Consider the following 17,075-nt stretch of genomic DNA (forward strand, 5'->3'; position numbering starts at 1 on the left):
TAAGGCCAGGTGCTATCCTATGAGTGTGAGTGGTCAGATGGAGGCATGACAAGGGAGGAAGCATAAAGGGCCAGACTTGCTCAGGTGGACAAGAGCTTAAGACCAGAAAGGCTTGCCAAGGAAGGGACAGGCAGAAGAATTCCTGAGTCCAGTTGGAAAACCAGAAATCTAGGCTTCAGATTCTGGCACAGCAGTCAGCGGTAGAGCAGTGGGATGAATACAAAGAATCAGCATAGACATAAATATAAGGTAAGTCCATGGAGGAAACAGGTGGAAGAAAATGAAGAAGGCTATGGAACTACAGCTCCCCTCCTGGCCCACCTGCGCTGTCAGCCACCTGCCTTCCCTCAAACACCGCCATGGCTGAATTTCTCCCATGAGAGCATAACTCATGGAAAGGTGCTCTTGCCTACCTGTGCACACTTCTTGGGGGGTTGTTTGTTTGTTTGCTTGAGACATAGTCTCACTTTGTTGCCCTGGGTAGAGTGTCCAGGCATCATAGCTCACAGCAACCTCAAACTCTTGGGGTTGAGCAGTCCTCTTGCCTCAGCCTCCTGAGTAGCTGAGAATACAGGTGTGAGGCCACTACACCCAAGCAGTGTTTCCGATTTTTAGTAGATACAGGGTCTTAATCTTTCTCAGACTGGTTTCAGACTCCTCAGCTCAAGAAATCCACCCACCTCGGCTTGGCGCCCATAGCTTGGTGGTTAGGGCGCCAGCCACATACACCGATGCTGGCGGGTTCGAGCCCGGCCGGGCCTGCTAATACAACAGTGACAACTGCAATCAAAAAATAGCCGGGCGTTGTGGCTGGTGCCTGTGGTCCCAGCTACTCAGGAGGCGGAGGCAGGAGAATCGCTTAAGCCCAGGAATTGGAGGTTGCTGTGAGCTGTGACACTACGGCACTTCACCCAGGCCACAGTGAGACTCTGTTTCAAAAAAAAAAAAAAAGAAATCCACCCACCTCAACCTACCAGAGTTTCAGGATTACAGGTGTGAGCCACTGTGCCCAGCCCTGTGTATATATTTCTTAAAGCATATACAGGCTGTATCCCCCATTAAGTATTTTATCAAATGTTCTTTCCCTTCAAAGAAATGTCTAAAATGCAATGTAATGGATTGCATTTATATATCTCTTATATCCAGAAGGTATAAGAGAAGGCCAGAAAGTCTGGAACGTCATATAGAAATCAAGCAGGCTTAGGGCCACCAGATTTCTGGTGATTGTTCCTTTGAACTAATGTTCTTGCGAGCAAAGTTGAAAGTTGACATGAATGGAGATCCTTCCTGCACTACCCTTAATGAATGCAAGATAAAATTGTTTCTATTCAGAACTCAGCTCAAATAGATCAATGAAAACAAGTTAGTAAGTATCACAGGGTATCTTGGATGATGTCCCCAGCCACTAGGTGGTTGTTCCACCTCCTGGTGATTCTATGGGGATGGAGATATCACATCTACATCTTGCTGCTGGAACATGTGCAAGAGCAGTGGCCACTTGTCATAGATGAGTAGGGCTGTGGATTTTTCTTTCTCTTAAATGATACAAAAATGACTTTATAGGAATGGGAATGTACCTAATAAAAATGCAGTGTTTTCCTTTAAATAAAAAGTGCCCCTTGCTCCTACTCTGTATTCCCACAGAAGAAAAGCATTAAAACCACAGTCATCCCTTGTTAATCCCCCACAGCTTCGTCCCCACCAGGTGGGGAGACAGGAAGCCAGTTTCTGCCAGTGGTTACTGAGAAAGTTATCATCACCTACTAATCCTGGAGGATCTGAACCCAATTACATTTTTAATCTGAGGGTTTAAAAGGAGAATATAAATGAAAGGCACAGCTTCATTTGTATCTAGCATTCTAGAAGTACAAATTTACATTTCCTTTTGAATTTGTAGACCCTCTACACCCTACATATGATGAGCTCATGATATCGCAGTCCCAGGTATAGTCCAATGGGCAAAGCCTGCATGGTATCTCCACCTCCTCCATACTAGGCACTGGACTGCCAAACACCACACCTAAAACTGGACCAGCTCCTTAACCAGCCTGTCAATTTCTCAGCTACTATTGAACTTGGCTGATAGGAGATGATCAACAAAAACCCTGAGCCCTGAGCCCACCCTCTAACTATAACAGCTACCCTCCACTACGTGTGCTAGTGTTTGGGAAAAATGCTTTGTACATCAAAATTACTGGCAATTCTAGCCTAGAAATGTCTGAAAACAATGGACTCTGAAATCCCACTGAGTTCCTCATCTCTGAGCTCCAAAGTCAGCTGTATTTGTTAGTTTCATTTTGCCAAGAAGATAAATGGTTGTAGAGAGCTTTGCAATCACACCTCTCATGCCGAAAATTGGTTATTTTCAGCCCTCTATCTCCCATGGAAGCACCCTGCACCAGAATGTGTGCATCTGTGAACATGTGAGCATGTGCCCATTTTTTAAAAATAAACTACACTGAGTCTCCCATCAAAATGAGGAACACTTTAACACCTGGCTCAGTGCAACAAGAACAGCCACTATTTCTAGGATTGCATTGTCTTCAAAATCTACCTCAAATCTTTCAAAAATTCTCAGTTTTAAAAAGATCACTGAACCTTCCACCTAATCCAAAAACATTGCTTGGTCAGCTGTTTTAGTCATCAGTACGGAAGTAGCCACATGGAAACAAAAAAGAATCACACCACTTAACATAACCGATAAAATATTCCTACTCAGGAGTCAAAAGAAGTTGAGCAGCCTTTTTCTTATCATTTCCATTTTGGGCAACTATAATCCATTATTTCCATCATTTTTTTTAAACCTCAAAGATTCTTATAAAACATCTCCAAAGATTCCCGTAAGCAAGAATGAATCTCTGTCTTTCCTTTTACAAGTAGTCCCTGCGTTACAAACGAGGCAGGTTCTGTGAGGTTTGTTCTTAAGTTGAATTTGTATGTAAGTGGGAACAGGTACATCTACCTATAATAGCTTCCATTAGTAAGTACAGTCAAATGTCAGTTGGATGTTCGCAACTCAGGGACTGGCTATATGTTCAAACACAAGATGGCAGGAGAATGTGTAGGGCAGGGAAGGAGCTGGCACGGGAGTGAGCAGGAATTGGGAAGCTCATGGGATAGTCAGAATGGAAGGATTTGATCATAAACCTCAGTCAAGCTGATCAGGAAACAGAAAGGACATGAGCAGATTGGGATGCACTAAAATTGTAGAGGCCTGGCCCTCTGGCAGGGTCAAATGCAAGGTTCATTTGCCCCTCCACCCTTGGCATCTCTGCAAGACTTGGATGTTCTTCTTGCACAACCAATCCTTGACAAGTATCAGGTAGACAGGCTTCCCAGTTAACTCACAAGCCACCATCAAGCATCTCAACTAACACGTCATCATGACTATCTCTAAATGCTGCTTTATCCAGAAGGTATTTCCTTTATTCTCCAGCAGAGCCTTTAGTGAGTGAGATCTACTGGCCAATCTCCTGCAGCTCTGGGACAGCACTTTGGAAAGTAAAGCAATTGGAGATTGTCCCTTTAAACTACAATTCAATTAGGTCTTTTGTAATGTGCACACTCTAATGAGATAGCCTTACAGACTCTAAAGAAATTGCTGGTGCATTTCATCAAAGGCACAAGAATGGAAACATCGATTCACTCCTCACCACAAACATCTCCCTTTGATGCTGCAGTTACCTTAATACCAGCACTTTTCACTTTCTCTGGAAGGAAACAACTGCCTCATGCACGCACATCAGAGAAGGCTCTAACCTGAAATCGCACATTTGTCTATCATTCTTAACTACACTTGCAATTTCATCTGTTGCTGGATAGCATCACTCCGCTTGACTCTAAACTGCTAAATTACCCCCCAAATAAATAAAAAGTCTTCTGCAACCTGGATGACTGGGGGTAAGTGTTTTATGCCATCTCTGCAAGTGTCGCCATGGGCATCATCTGCCTTCTCACATCATTTGTTTAAAAGAAGAATGACCAGGCACCAGTTAGAAACTTTACAGGCCTGAAGAACATTCAGCCACTTTCCACAAAAGTTGTCAACAAGAAAGAGTATCTAAGGAATAATACATCTAGAAATGAGTGGTGTGATTAGGAAAATCCATCAACACCCACTGCCATACTTCCAAATATTTTTACTAAGTGGAAAAACAGAAACCAAGTCTGAAATTATTTCAAGTGCCTTATATGCACAAGGGCCCTTCATGAGCAATGCCCCAGATGTTTTCAGTGCTTTGGTGACAGAAGAAAAGGATACTCTCAGGCACGCCTGAGACATACTGCTTTTAGCTTATCAACCTCTTGGTATGAGAAGCCTGTTGCTGCTAACCCAGCTTGTCTCTTAATAAATAAAAATACGGTTGGAGTTGTGAGCTTCATCTAAATAAATTGCCATCCAACCATTTCACAATGTGTGAATAATTTACTTTTTAAAATACAGCTTCAAAATTTCCAGCTACAGTAAGCATCTAAACTCACAGACTAGCTGACATTTGGCTAAGTCTTTCATACAATATCCACTTGATGCCATGAAAGAAATGTGTTTGCAATGGCTTTTGCTCTGCAAATGTCATGTGGGTGTCCTTAGGGGATTGCATTAAGCATCTGGCACCCACCATGAGGTTCCATTAACGAGACATATAAAGGTTATGTTGAAATTATTGTTTAAAGGTGCTGACATCACACACACACAATCACAATCATATATTCACATATATACTGAGGACCAACTGTTTCAGGATTTAAGAGAGCAGAGAGAAGAAGCTATTTCAACCAAGGTTATTCTGTGGATATCTCTATGTAAGACAGGGCTCATAATTATCTGTTTGCTTTCACTGATTGATTCTACAACATTACTACATAATAGTTTGGCATCAAGCACTGGACTAAGATTCTGCAAATATCAGGAAATAAAAAAAAAATAAGAGTTGATCAAATACAGAGGTTTATTAGTACATTTAAGAATTCAATCACACACCTAACACATCCATCCCACGCACTGGTTTAGTACCAGGTATTATCTAGGAATTGATGCCACAATGGTGAGTAAAATCTGCCTTCCCAGAACTTATGATTTAATGAGGAACAGAGATGAAGTAAAAGTCACACAAATCCATGTAAAGTCTCAATCAGGACAAGGGCTCTGAAGGAGGGGTGCATAGCACTATGCAAAAAAAACATCGGAGGGGACCTGATTTTATCAGGGAGTTTAGGGAAGGTGTCCCGAGGCAGCGAAGCTGGATCTGACATCTGACAGTGATGGGGCTTATGTTAGGGAAGAGGATTCCAGGCACAGGAAAGGAAGCAAGGGGCATTGTGAGGGTGAGATACCCAGCCAGGTTTCTGAGTTTACACCTAAAAGGACAGAATGCCTGCAGGCTGGCAGAGAGATAGCTGTGTTAGTGGGAAGAAGGGGCTCCCTAAACAAGAGACATTGTCAAGAATGCAGCTGAATATGTAGATTTAGAGCTCAAACAAGAGGTCTCACCGGGACATCTTTAATATAATTTTTTTAAAATAACAAGAAGTCTTTCCTTCCATTATTAAACTGAGAGCAATGGTATATTCTATTTGCACCAAATCAAGGAAGCATGGTATCAGGGCTTACCCCCTAGACTCAGATGCTGACAGCACGCACTTAAGTTCTGGCTCCTCTGGCTACTAGCTTGGAGGGTTTGAACAAGCACCTTGGCCTTTCTGCACCTTTCTTTACCATAGTCACTATAAAATTACTATAATTACATATGTCTTATTTCACAGTGTTATTTTAAAGTCAAATGGGTAAAATCACAAGAAAGCCATTATATGGAATAATAATCTGCAAGGCCAATAAATGAAATATACCTCCTGACATACTCTGACACTTTAGAAAGTTAGTAGCTACCGACCAAATCAACCATGGAATGGTTAGAAGGATGAAATGCCAGTGCATCTCCTCTGGAATTTAAACTGAGCAAACAAGTGCCTTTTCCAAGGTGGTACCTGGGTGACAGACACAAATGAAACAGTACACACTCACCTTTTGATCCAAACTGTAGGCCAGCACCCAGTCCTCCTGCTTGGGATGAAAGAGCAGGCTCTGAATGTAGAAAGTGAGCCGATACTTTTGATAAGTCGCCCCTTCGTCTGAGCTGATCAAGATGCTGCTCTCCATTTCAGGATCACTCAGAAGCATGATCTTGAAAAGAAGAAAAAAAAGACATGGGAGAAAATACAGGTAGAGTTAGAGAGAATAAATACAAGAAATTAAATCATAAAGTCACCCGTATGTGTGTGTCACAGCACATAAAAGGGCATCCGGGCCTCTATATGAATTACTGGTATGCTAGTTTTTTCCCGACTTAGTCCTTCATTGCCAAATTGAGCTAAAACAAGGGTGCAAGGCCAGGCCTGCATGCACAAGGCGGCTTCATTTTTGATATCCATCTTTTAAGTACCAGCACATATTCTCATGGTCCTCTGTCTCCTGACCTTGAGAGAGTCACACCTCTCTCTCTCTCCCTCTCTCTCTTTCTCTCCATCCTTCCCTCCCTCCGTCCCTCCTTCCTATCCATATCACTCTTTATCACAGTACTGTTCCTTGGTTCTTGGTCACAGGAAGCCCCACCCCACCACCCCAATCCCATTGTTTATTTTCTTCTTTCTGATTTGTTTTACTGATTTAATTGATTTAAGTGCTTTCATGATTCCTTTGTTAGAATTATTTTCAAAAGTATATATTCCCCAAGGTCTTTGGGCAATTGTGTCTGGCACAGGTTTATCATCTCCAAGTCAAGTGGACAGAAATGATGTAGTGAAAGGCTCTGGCATCAGAGAGAGCAGCCTCAAATCTCAACAGCTCTGTTAGTACTGTGTCACCTTAGGAAAGTTATTTAACCTCTAAAGGCCTCAGTTTCCTTGACAACAACTTGAGGCTGATGATAGCCAAGCTGGCACCGAGCATACAGCATCATATACATTCTTGACAAGTGATAGCTGTGACTGCTGCTAAAACTGCCCCTTCCAGTCGTGCACTCTAGCTTCTCCCCACAGTACTGCCAGGGTATTGGTCTCACTAAAGGGGTGGTTGACTTTCTAATATTCAAATCCAATAGACAAGCAGAGGCCCAGACCTTTCCCTTAGCTAAACTCCTAACAGCCTTTGATACCACTGACCACTGCATCCTTTTTTCAGCCTTCCCTTCCAAGGGCTTCCTTCCATAGTGCCATGCTCACCTGGTTTTCCTTCCCAGTCTTTCAGAGGCTCATTTTTTCTGATATCCTTTAAATGTAACCACTCCTCAACCCTCTGTTTTGACCTTCTCTTTCCACTTCATATACTGTTACTCGGGGACCTGTTCCACTCCTGATTTCTTTTTTATTTTTCTGTTTGTTTAAATTGCTATCTTCCTGGGGACAGCTCATAAATTTAAGTTCTAAAAGAGTCTTAGCTTTAGACTTAAAGCTTAGCTGCCCCAAAGATTCTTCTCTTTAGATGTCCCACAGTGCCAGGGACTCAAGATGTCCCAGGGTTGTACCTCATCCCTGCCCTATTGTTCCCCTGGGGTCTCCTGGCTCTGTATATATTTCTGCCAACCATCCATGTGGAGCATAACACCCAACATTCACCTACAACTCTGCTTGTGTATATTACCTTCCAATTAACTTTGACACTAAATCCATTTTCTCCTTACCTACTGTGAGTGCTGCCATCCAGAACATGATACTCTCTCCACTAGATGATGGTAAGACACCCCCAGCCGGTCTCACCCTTTATCTCTGTCACTTTGTGGCCAGAATGATCATCTTATGAGACAAATCTGATTCTGTCATACCCCTATGTGACAACGACTTGCCATTGACCTTCCCATATTTCAAAATCCTTAAAACAGTCTCTGAAATCTCTCCCCTACTTACATCTCTGGCTCCCTTTCAAACTTTACTATCCAGCTTGACTCAACTCCTTTGGGTTCCTAGTGTCTGCTGAGTGACTTAATGAGCAAGTGAGTTCATTTCCTCTTGCAGTTAGTTATTCCTATCTTTGTATATACTACAGCCAACCATTGGGGCTTCTTCTATCATGTGGTCTTAACCATGAGGCTCAAAGTATAAAATAAAACCAAGAAATTTCCATACCTTATAAAACAAAACTGTTAACTAGGAGGATTTCTGAAATGTTACCCAGAGCATACACAAGTGTTATAAAGTAAGCTTTAAAACAAAGTTAGGCCTTTCAACTGCTAAGATTCATAGGTTTTCCCCTCTTTTATTCATTTACAGCTTCCAAGACAAGCTTACTTTCTTTTCTCAAATATTTGCTTTGGCTTTATTGAAATAAGTCATCACTAGTTATCAGCATATTTTAAAGAAATGGATGTAGTATAATAATTTTTCTTCATTCATGTGTGAATAATCCAGGGAAACACTATTAGATAGGTTAATCATGGACAGAATAACCTCCCTCGGCTACAATGCTGTGAAGGAGTGGGAGATGCTGGCCAAGCACCCAGATGCCCTTGAGAAAGCCCCAGAGGAAGCACCAGGGTGCTGTCAGATAAAAAATGTCCTGCCTAAGGATGACGCTTTCATAACCTGCCCTACTTGCTTCACATCATGTATTGATGGTCCACATAAGAGGCAATGGAAATAGTTTTCCCCTGGTGTAGAAAAATTAAACAGCTTATTTTATGCAGGTATAAAAAAGCTTCATGCCTTTGATTTTAATTAGAAGATAAGACCAACATCATAAATGGACTTTATTTTATATACCATGAGTTACAATATACTGAATAAGGGTTACCATTAAATACCCTGCACAGTATATTCTCAGCTGCAGCTCTGCTCCCTTCAGTGCTCACACACACACACACACACACACACACAAGTCCACTTACTTACACAAACACACGTTCATCCATAAACAACACGTATATGCATACACACATCCATTGGCACATATAAAAATGCTGCATAACTGCACGTGGGCATAGAGGAATGAATTTAGATATGGTAAAGTATATTGACATTGGGTGGCAGTTTTATGGAGCTCTGGTTGGCAAGAGTATGTTTTTATTGCAACCTTTCTCTGACATTCTCATCAGAAATCCTTTGATATACTTTGATATCACTGGCAGCGTCTCTATTCAATCCAACATTCCAAGAAGAATGAAAGGAAGGAAGAGAAATAGAAACCTACACAGTTTGGACTCTAACCTGGGCTGGGCCTTTTACCTTATTTTTTAGAAAACCTCACATAAATCATGTGAAGTATCATTACTTGCATTTTACAGATAAGGAAACTGAGGCTCAGGAAGAAAGCAACTTTTCTATTATTCCTCAGATCAACTCAAAACCCACTCCCTGAATCTACTATGTACACGCTAGGAATCCAAGAGGGAAATATAATGCTAGTTGTATGCTCGAAAATTTTTTTAAAGGAAAGGGGAATAATATTAGCATAAATATAATCAGAGAGCAAATACCCTGTCAGAAGTTAAGCCTCAAGGTAAAATATGTGAATTCGATATTCACAAACTAATATATAAAGAAAGTCATCCCATGCCAACCACATTTTTATTGTTAAGCAGGGATTTCAAATCCAAATGCCCACGGGGCTGAGCAGGTTAAGTGAATGACAGAAGTAGACAAAGCAGGACCAGACGTGGTGAGGAGTGTGCCAAATTGTAAAATCACATCAGTCCTCAAATTACTTGAGAAACTGTTTTTTTAAAAGCATTGTGTCCAAATTAAAAATATCTGTGGACTGAATTTAGGGACTGGCATATGACTCTTGGTAAAGTTATGATAGCCGATTTCTACAAATGCAAAGAAAGCTTACAAGGGTACATGTGAAATTTACTAGGTATAGAATATAAATGTCTTAACACAATAACTAAGAAGATGCCATGAAGGCTACGTTGACCAGCTTAATGAAAGCATTTCAAATTGTATGTAAAACCAGCACAGTGTACCCCATGACTGCATTAATGTACCCAGCTGAGATTTAATAATAAATAAATTAAATAAAATAAAAACACCTTTTCCTTTGAATTTTTAACTGTAGATATACAGGTGCACAATCTATGGTGATAGACAAAGTTCTACATTTACGACAATATGAATTGGGCAGAGATCACACTGGGGATTTCTGTTTTGTTCTGTTTTGCTTTTCTTTCAATCTGTTTTGATATTTACCAGCTTTTGGACCCAAGATCTTTTGCGGCTATGAGTGTGCATTGGAAGAGCATTGCAAATATTGTGTGGCAGACTATTAATGATATGAACTCTGAGTGTACATGTCTTGAGTTTAAATTCTCAGTTGGATTCTTTATGTGTAAACATGAGAAAGTTATTTGATTTTTCCAAATCTGTTATCTCATCTGTAGAAAAGAGAGATAGTAACTGTACTTACCTTACAATACTGTTGAAAGGATTTAATTCAATAATGATTTTAAAAGGCTCAGCACAGTGCCAGGCGCATGACTGTCAAGTAAGGTGAACTTTTATCTTTATGTCACCCAGGATAAGAGCACAGCTAATGTCCAAAATGATGTCAGGCATGTTGGAGACACAGAGGAGTGGTGTGGGGATTATATGTCCCCCTTTTGAATGCCATCATTCTTAAGCTTTGCAGATAAAATTGAAAGGGGTAGGTGCCAGGAGAGTGGGGGAGTCGCTGTTCAATGGTTAGAAAGTTTCAATCACGCAAAAGGAAAATGTTCTATTAATCTGCTATACAACAGTTAAGTGTATGGTTAACAATATTCTACTGCACCCTTGGCAGTTTATTAAGAGAGTAAATCATAAATTGTGTGTGTTTTACCATAATTTAAAACACACAAAAGGGTCAGGGAAAAAATCCTATTTTATATATTATATTCATTTTACTGCGTTTTGCCTTCATAGTAATATTTTAAGAAAAACACACCCTATTAGCAAACATTGATACTGCCAGAGTGACCACTAATCACTAGATAATTCTCAATTTGCTGAATACAACTGCTGCCTTGAATGACGGCTCTTACTTTTCATTGGGAGGTTCCAGTTCACGATAGAAATAAAATGCCACAGTGTCAGGGGTGAGAACCTCATACAACCAGTCTCTCCTGATTTGACCATTCACTGTAAATGAACTGTCTGAGCTTCAGATCAGCGATGAGCAAGATTTAGGATTTACCAACAGATAAATGATGCAATACCTTTTTTTTTGTTTCCTACCACTTGAAATGTTTTTAGCAGGAAATTCCTGGGAAAGTTGAATAACAGTGGTTCTAATGTTAATAGTGTGCTGCAAATTGCAAAGGACACTCACGGAAGCCAGGCACCAGGCAGAGGCTGTATTTAGTCAGTTTATGTTTTCAAAAGCTGGTCAGTTTATCTGTGTCAAAACTAGTCAAAATTAGCAGTGGAGACATCAGAATCACTCCCCAAATCTTTCCAAAATGCACTCTTTCCTGCAGCTAGTTAAGTCTTACAATGTCATTGATAAATACATTATTTATTCAATTGCCTATTTTGTCTGTTTCTCCTTTGTGCAGTCTATTAAAATCATATGAAAGCTAAAGATTTCTCAGTCTCTCACTCTGCCAGAGATCCAGAAAGGTAAGGAAACAACCTGTACTTTAGTGCTTTGAAAACATCCTCAAAACAGAAGTAGACATTTCTCTAAAGAGAAAAGAGGAAATGCTATAATTTACTATACTACTGAGTCCTAAAGGTAGACCTTTAGCAAAGTTAGTTTCAGTAAGAAGTAATAGTAATATCAACATAAGCTGACAGAGTATAAAAGAGATGGCAGTCTCTTAGCTGTCCCCTAAACCCATTGACATAATTGCTAAGATGTTGAATACTGACTTCCCACAGAGTCTGCCATAGATAAGGCTTTGAATCATAGTACACCAGCATCCATTCCCCCCATCCATCCATGTATCTATTGATTATCATGTCCTCTTCTAATGGTGGTTCTCAACTTGGAAGTGGAAAGGGATTGTCCCAAGGGGGCATTGTGCAATGTGTAGAGATATTTTCCTTGTCACCAATGGGAGCAGGGGAGGAAGTTACTAGTACCTACTGGATAGAGGTCAGGGTTGCTGTAAAACATACATGTGACAGTTCATAGGAGAGTGACCCACAACAAAGAATTATCAACACAAAATCTCAATAGTGCTGTTGTTGAGACAAGTACACACAGAAGTCTCCTATTTTGGCCAAAATATGTAAATGATATCCATATTTTACAAACAGAACATCAATGTTATGCTTATACACATGCTCTCTTATACACATGACCACTTATATATGCCATCCTTTTTGCCAAGATTAGATTCCCAACCTTTCCACCTCAATCCATTATATGAAGCTTATTTATACTTGTCCTTCAAGATTTAACATAAGTGTCACCAATATAGCAAAAATTACTGAGGCTAGGCAAGGGGAAAAAACGCAAAAATAACAACAAAACAAGCAAACAACCCTTTTAATAGTGGGTAAAGTACTTGAACAAATACTTTTCTAAAGAAGATAAATTACCAACAAACACATGAAAAGATGCTAAACATCACTAATCATTAGACAAATGCAAATCAAAACCACAATGAGGTACTATCTCACAACCATGACTACTACTAAAAAAAAGGAAAAGAAAAGAACGGGATTGGCAAGGAAATGTGAAGAAGCTGGAACACTTGTGCAGTATTGGTAGGAATGTAAAATGGTGCAGACACTGTGGAAAACAGTATGATGGTTCATTAAAAATGAAAAAATAGAATTATCCTCGGATCCAGTTATTCTACTTCTGGGTATATATACAGCCAAAAGCGAATGTCCGACTGTGCAACTGCAGATGATGGTCAACTAACATGAGTGCCAAGAACTGACCATTGAATTTAGCAGCCTGAAGGCTACTGGTGACCATGACAAAGGCAGTGGAGTGAACAGGCAGTCAGTGTGGAAGCAAGTATAAATTAGCATAATTGCACTGGAAAGCCATGTGGCATATGGAACAAGATTATTTTGAAATTGAAAGCAGGATCTCAACGGGATACAAATGCTCACTGTTCATAGCAGCTTATTCACAATAACCCAGAAGTAGAAGCAACCCAAGGGTCCATCAATGGATGAATAAACAAAATGTGGTACACGTAGACAATGGAACATTATTCAACCTTAAACATGAAGGAAATTCTAACACATGTGATGAGGTGAATGAACATTGAGGACATTATGCACAATAAAATTGCCATCACAAAAAGATAAATATTGCACAATTCCACTATATATGGTACCTCGGGTAGTTAAAATCATGGAGACAGAAAGTCAAACAGTGCAGGCCAACACTGGGGGAAGAGAGAAATGGATGGTTGGTTATTAAGCAAATAGTTGGTTATTTAGTAGGTACAGAGTTTTAGTTTTGAAAGATGAAGAGAGATATGAAGCAAAGGCCAAGACAACAGACCAGAAGCAGCCTGCACTTGGGGTCTCAAGGAAAGACTCAGAGATGCATGTAAAGGTTCACTCATGGAGGGACTGCCTCAGACAGAGTGCTGTCAGTCATCAAACAACTGGGGATGCCCAAAGTGAGGCAGAGAGAGGTGGGGTGATCCTCACACCAAGATCAGAAGGCACCTACATTCAGGGAAGTGTCTACATTTAGGGAAGTCTTAGGAAAAAAGTCACCAGGGCTCTGCACTCCCCCAGTGGACATAGAGATCTGAGCTGCAAGGGGGCTTCCCCACCACTGCAGGTCTCTAAACTTCCTGGGAAGTTGCATGGAAACTGTGCAACAGCACTGTACTAGAAAGTAGGCACAGTGGGGTCCTGCAAACTTCAGGCCCCACAAACTCAAAGGCCCAGGTCACTGTGACAGATGCCAATGTGCACGTTCAGCCCCAGATCACCTGGTCTGCAGAAGAATTGGCTCCACTGCAGCCACCTCTCCATCACCCTTGCCAGGTCAGAGAGGGAGAAGGGGAGCCAGGTGCACTCATATGCAATGTCACTGGGACTGTGCCCTTCCCTAGCAGCCCCTACCAGCCACTTCCCAGGGATTCCAGTGGCCCCCTCTCAGCATCTGCTGCTATCATTTTGCCATCTCTGTAACACTGATGCTGCCACCTGAGTGGCACTGTAGGGGTTACTGTAGGTGAATCTGGACAGAGGGAGAGATCCAGCCACTATAAATCCCCGGAACATCACCCTAGCCATGCCAACTGTGGGTGGCCCAGCTGCTGTAGCATAAGCAGCCACCCACCACTGGCTATAGTCCCACAATCCACCTAGGCACCAGCCAAGGCCCTCAACCTGTCCAAGAGTCTCCCAAATTCCTGTGCTTTACAAAGGCACACTACCACCGATTGTAGTTCTGCTATGAGTTCAGGAGCCTAGTAAGGTCCTACAACCCACATAGGTACCAGCCAAGGTCACACCACCTACCTCCATGGAAAGGGACTTGCCCAGCCCCCTGGCTAAGTTTTCAAAACTTGCCTGGGGACCAACTCACCAATCCTAACAAATATCCTCCAGCACTGGCTCGAACTGTGATAACCACAGGGAACCAGGATGATGTAGGAGAAAAGCTGTGTTGCAGGCATATAGAGAATCTGCCCCTCTCCTGGTGATTCAATCCTCCAGTAGGACACAAAAGCACTATTCAAGTATTTCCTCCCTCGTAATATATAGGAGAGTGTCCATGAAAGGATAACAGGCGCATGGCAAATCTATAAGCCTTGAGCTGAGAGTATAAGTTTCAGGTGACAAGAAACCAACAGAATTCTAGAAACATGACAAACAAGCTAGTTCAACACCCACCCCCAAAAGATGACAACAAACCATAGTGGTCACCTCTATGGTTTATCTTACAAGGGTACAAGTGAATCTTTCTAAAAGTGGAATATAAACGTCTTAACACAATAACTAAGAAAATGACATGAAGGCTATGTTAACCAGTTTGATTAAAATATTTCAAATTGTATATGAAAACACCACACTGTACCCCATGATTGCATTAATGTACACAGCTATGATTTAATTTAAAAAAAAAAAGATGATAATATATCCAGAGCAATGATCCCAACCAAAAGAAAGCTGAATGTCAGAAAAGGAATTTAGAATAAGAATGGGAAACAAGATGAATGGAATTGAAGAGAAAGTTAAAAACCAAAATGAAGACATTAAGAAAGTACTTCAGGGCACGAATGAAAAATATGAAAAACACACTAAAGAGAAAGACAACCTAAAAAAGGATATAATGGGATATAAATAAAAGAGTCATTTAGGGAATCACAAAATTCCCTAAAACTAGACCAAGCAGAAGAGTTTTAGAGTTTGAAGACAAAGCTTTTGAACTAACCCAGTCAGTCAAAGGCACAGGAAAAAGAAAAAGAAAAATGAACAATCACTCAGAGAAATATGTGACTATGTGAAATTAAGTGATCTAAGAACTATGGGTACCTCTCAGGGAGAAGAAGGAAAAGTAAAAAGCATGGAAAACCAAATCAAGGGAATTATTGAGGCAAATTTCTCTGGTATCACCAGAGATTCAGATAGTCACTAAACATTGGGAAGATTCATAGCAAGTAAGAAATCCCCAAAGCACATAATCATCAGCCTGGCCAAAGTCAAAATGAAGAAGACAATTATTTAGGCTACTAGATGGAAATAGCAAACTACAAAGGAAAACTGGTCAGGTTAACAGCAGACTTCCCAGTGGAGGCCATATAAGCAGACGGGATTGAGGTCCCATTTTAGTCTTTTTAAATAGAAAAATAACCAGCCAAGAATTTGGTATTTGCAAAACTAAGTTTCATAAATGATGAAGAAATAAAGACTTTTCTAGACAAGGAAAACACTAAGGAGATTTGTCACTACTAGGCCTGCTCTACGGGAAATGCTCAAAAGTGCATTAAGCATGGAACAGCACAATAGATACCAACTGCTGTAAAAACACCCAGGAGTTAAAGATCACAGCTCTTATAAAACAACAGCACACAAGGGGAAACAAGGCAATAAGGAATCGCTAACATGATGGACAGAATGGCATGCCACATATCAATACAACACTCGACAAACACCCCACTTAAAAGACTTAGGCTACCTGAATAGATGATAAAACACTACACAAGTATCTTTGGTTTCTAGGAAACACGTTTAATCCATAAGGACACACACGGACTCAAGGTAAAGAGAGGGGAAAAAAAATATTTCATGCACATGAAAGCCAAAAGTGAGTAGGTATAGCCATCCATATCAGATAAAAATAAACTTTAAATCAACAATGGTAAAAAAAAAAAAAAAAAGACAAAGATGGTCATCATATAATGATAAAGAGAGAAATTTGACAAGAAGACATAATAATCCTAAATTTATATGTACCTAATGCAGGAGATCCCAGATTCTACAAGATCTAAGCAAAGAAATAAATAATAACATCTTAATATCTAGGAATTTCAAAACCCCACTGACAGAATGGACAGATCATCAATGCAGAAAATGAATAAACAAACAGTGCAATGGACTTATATGTGACTCTAGAACAAAAAGACTGAACACACATTTCCAGAATATTTTACCCAAAAACTACTGAACACACATTCTTTACCATATGGGATATTTTTGGATATTGTTCATATCTTAGCCACAAAAAAGTCTTAATAAATTTTAAAAAGTCAAAATCATGCCATGCATCTTCTCAGAACACAATGAAATACAACTAGAAATCAAAGAGAAATACTCAAATTAACACAAAGTCATGAAATTAACCTTCTGCAGAACAATCCTTGGATCAATAATGAAAATAAGATGGACATCTAAAGATTCTTTGAACTGAACCTCGAAGCTTGATACAGACTTTCAAAATCTATGGGATACTGTAAAAGCAGTGCTAAGGAAAAAATGAATAGTCTTATATGCCTTCATCAAAAAGACAGATCACAAATTAACAACCCACTGTCATATCTCAATGAACTAGAAAAAGAACAAATCAAATACAAGCTCAAAGCAGAACTAAATGAAATGGAAACCATATAAACAACATAAAGAATCAGTAAAACAAAAAGTTGGTTGAAGAGATAAATAAAATCAATAGACCAATAGCCAAT

General features: G+C 40.3%; 1 protein-coding gene across 1 annotated transcript in view; it reads right to left on the reverse strand.

The window, feature by feature from the left end:
- The window catches only part of SORCS3 (sortilin related VPS10 domain containing receptor 3), a 599,222-nt gene that overhangs the window by 274,152 nt on the left and 307,995 nt on the right, over window positions 1–17,075 (reverse strand). The window contains exon 4 of the mRNA XM_003787189.1: window positions 6,023–6,181. Coding sequence (XP_003787237.1) covers window positions 6,023–6,181 — 159 coding nt within the window. The remainder of the gene's footprint in view (window positions 1–6,022; window positions 6,182–17,075) is intronic.

The sequence above is a fragment of the Otolemur garnettii genome, unplaced genomic scaffold (genome assembly GCF_000181295.1).
Source record: "Otolemur garnettii isolate 467f Iridium unplaced genomic scaffold, OtoGar3 scaffold00021, whole genome shotgun sequence".
NCBI classification, from domain to species: domain Eukaryota; kingdom Metazoa; phylum Chordata; class Mammalia; order Primates; family Galagidae; genus Otolemur; species Otolemur garnettii.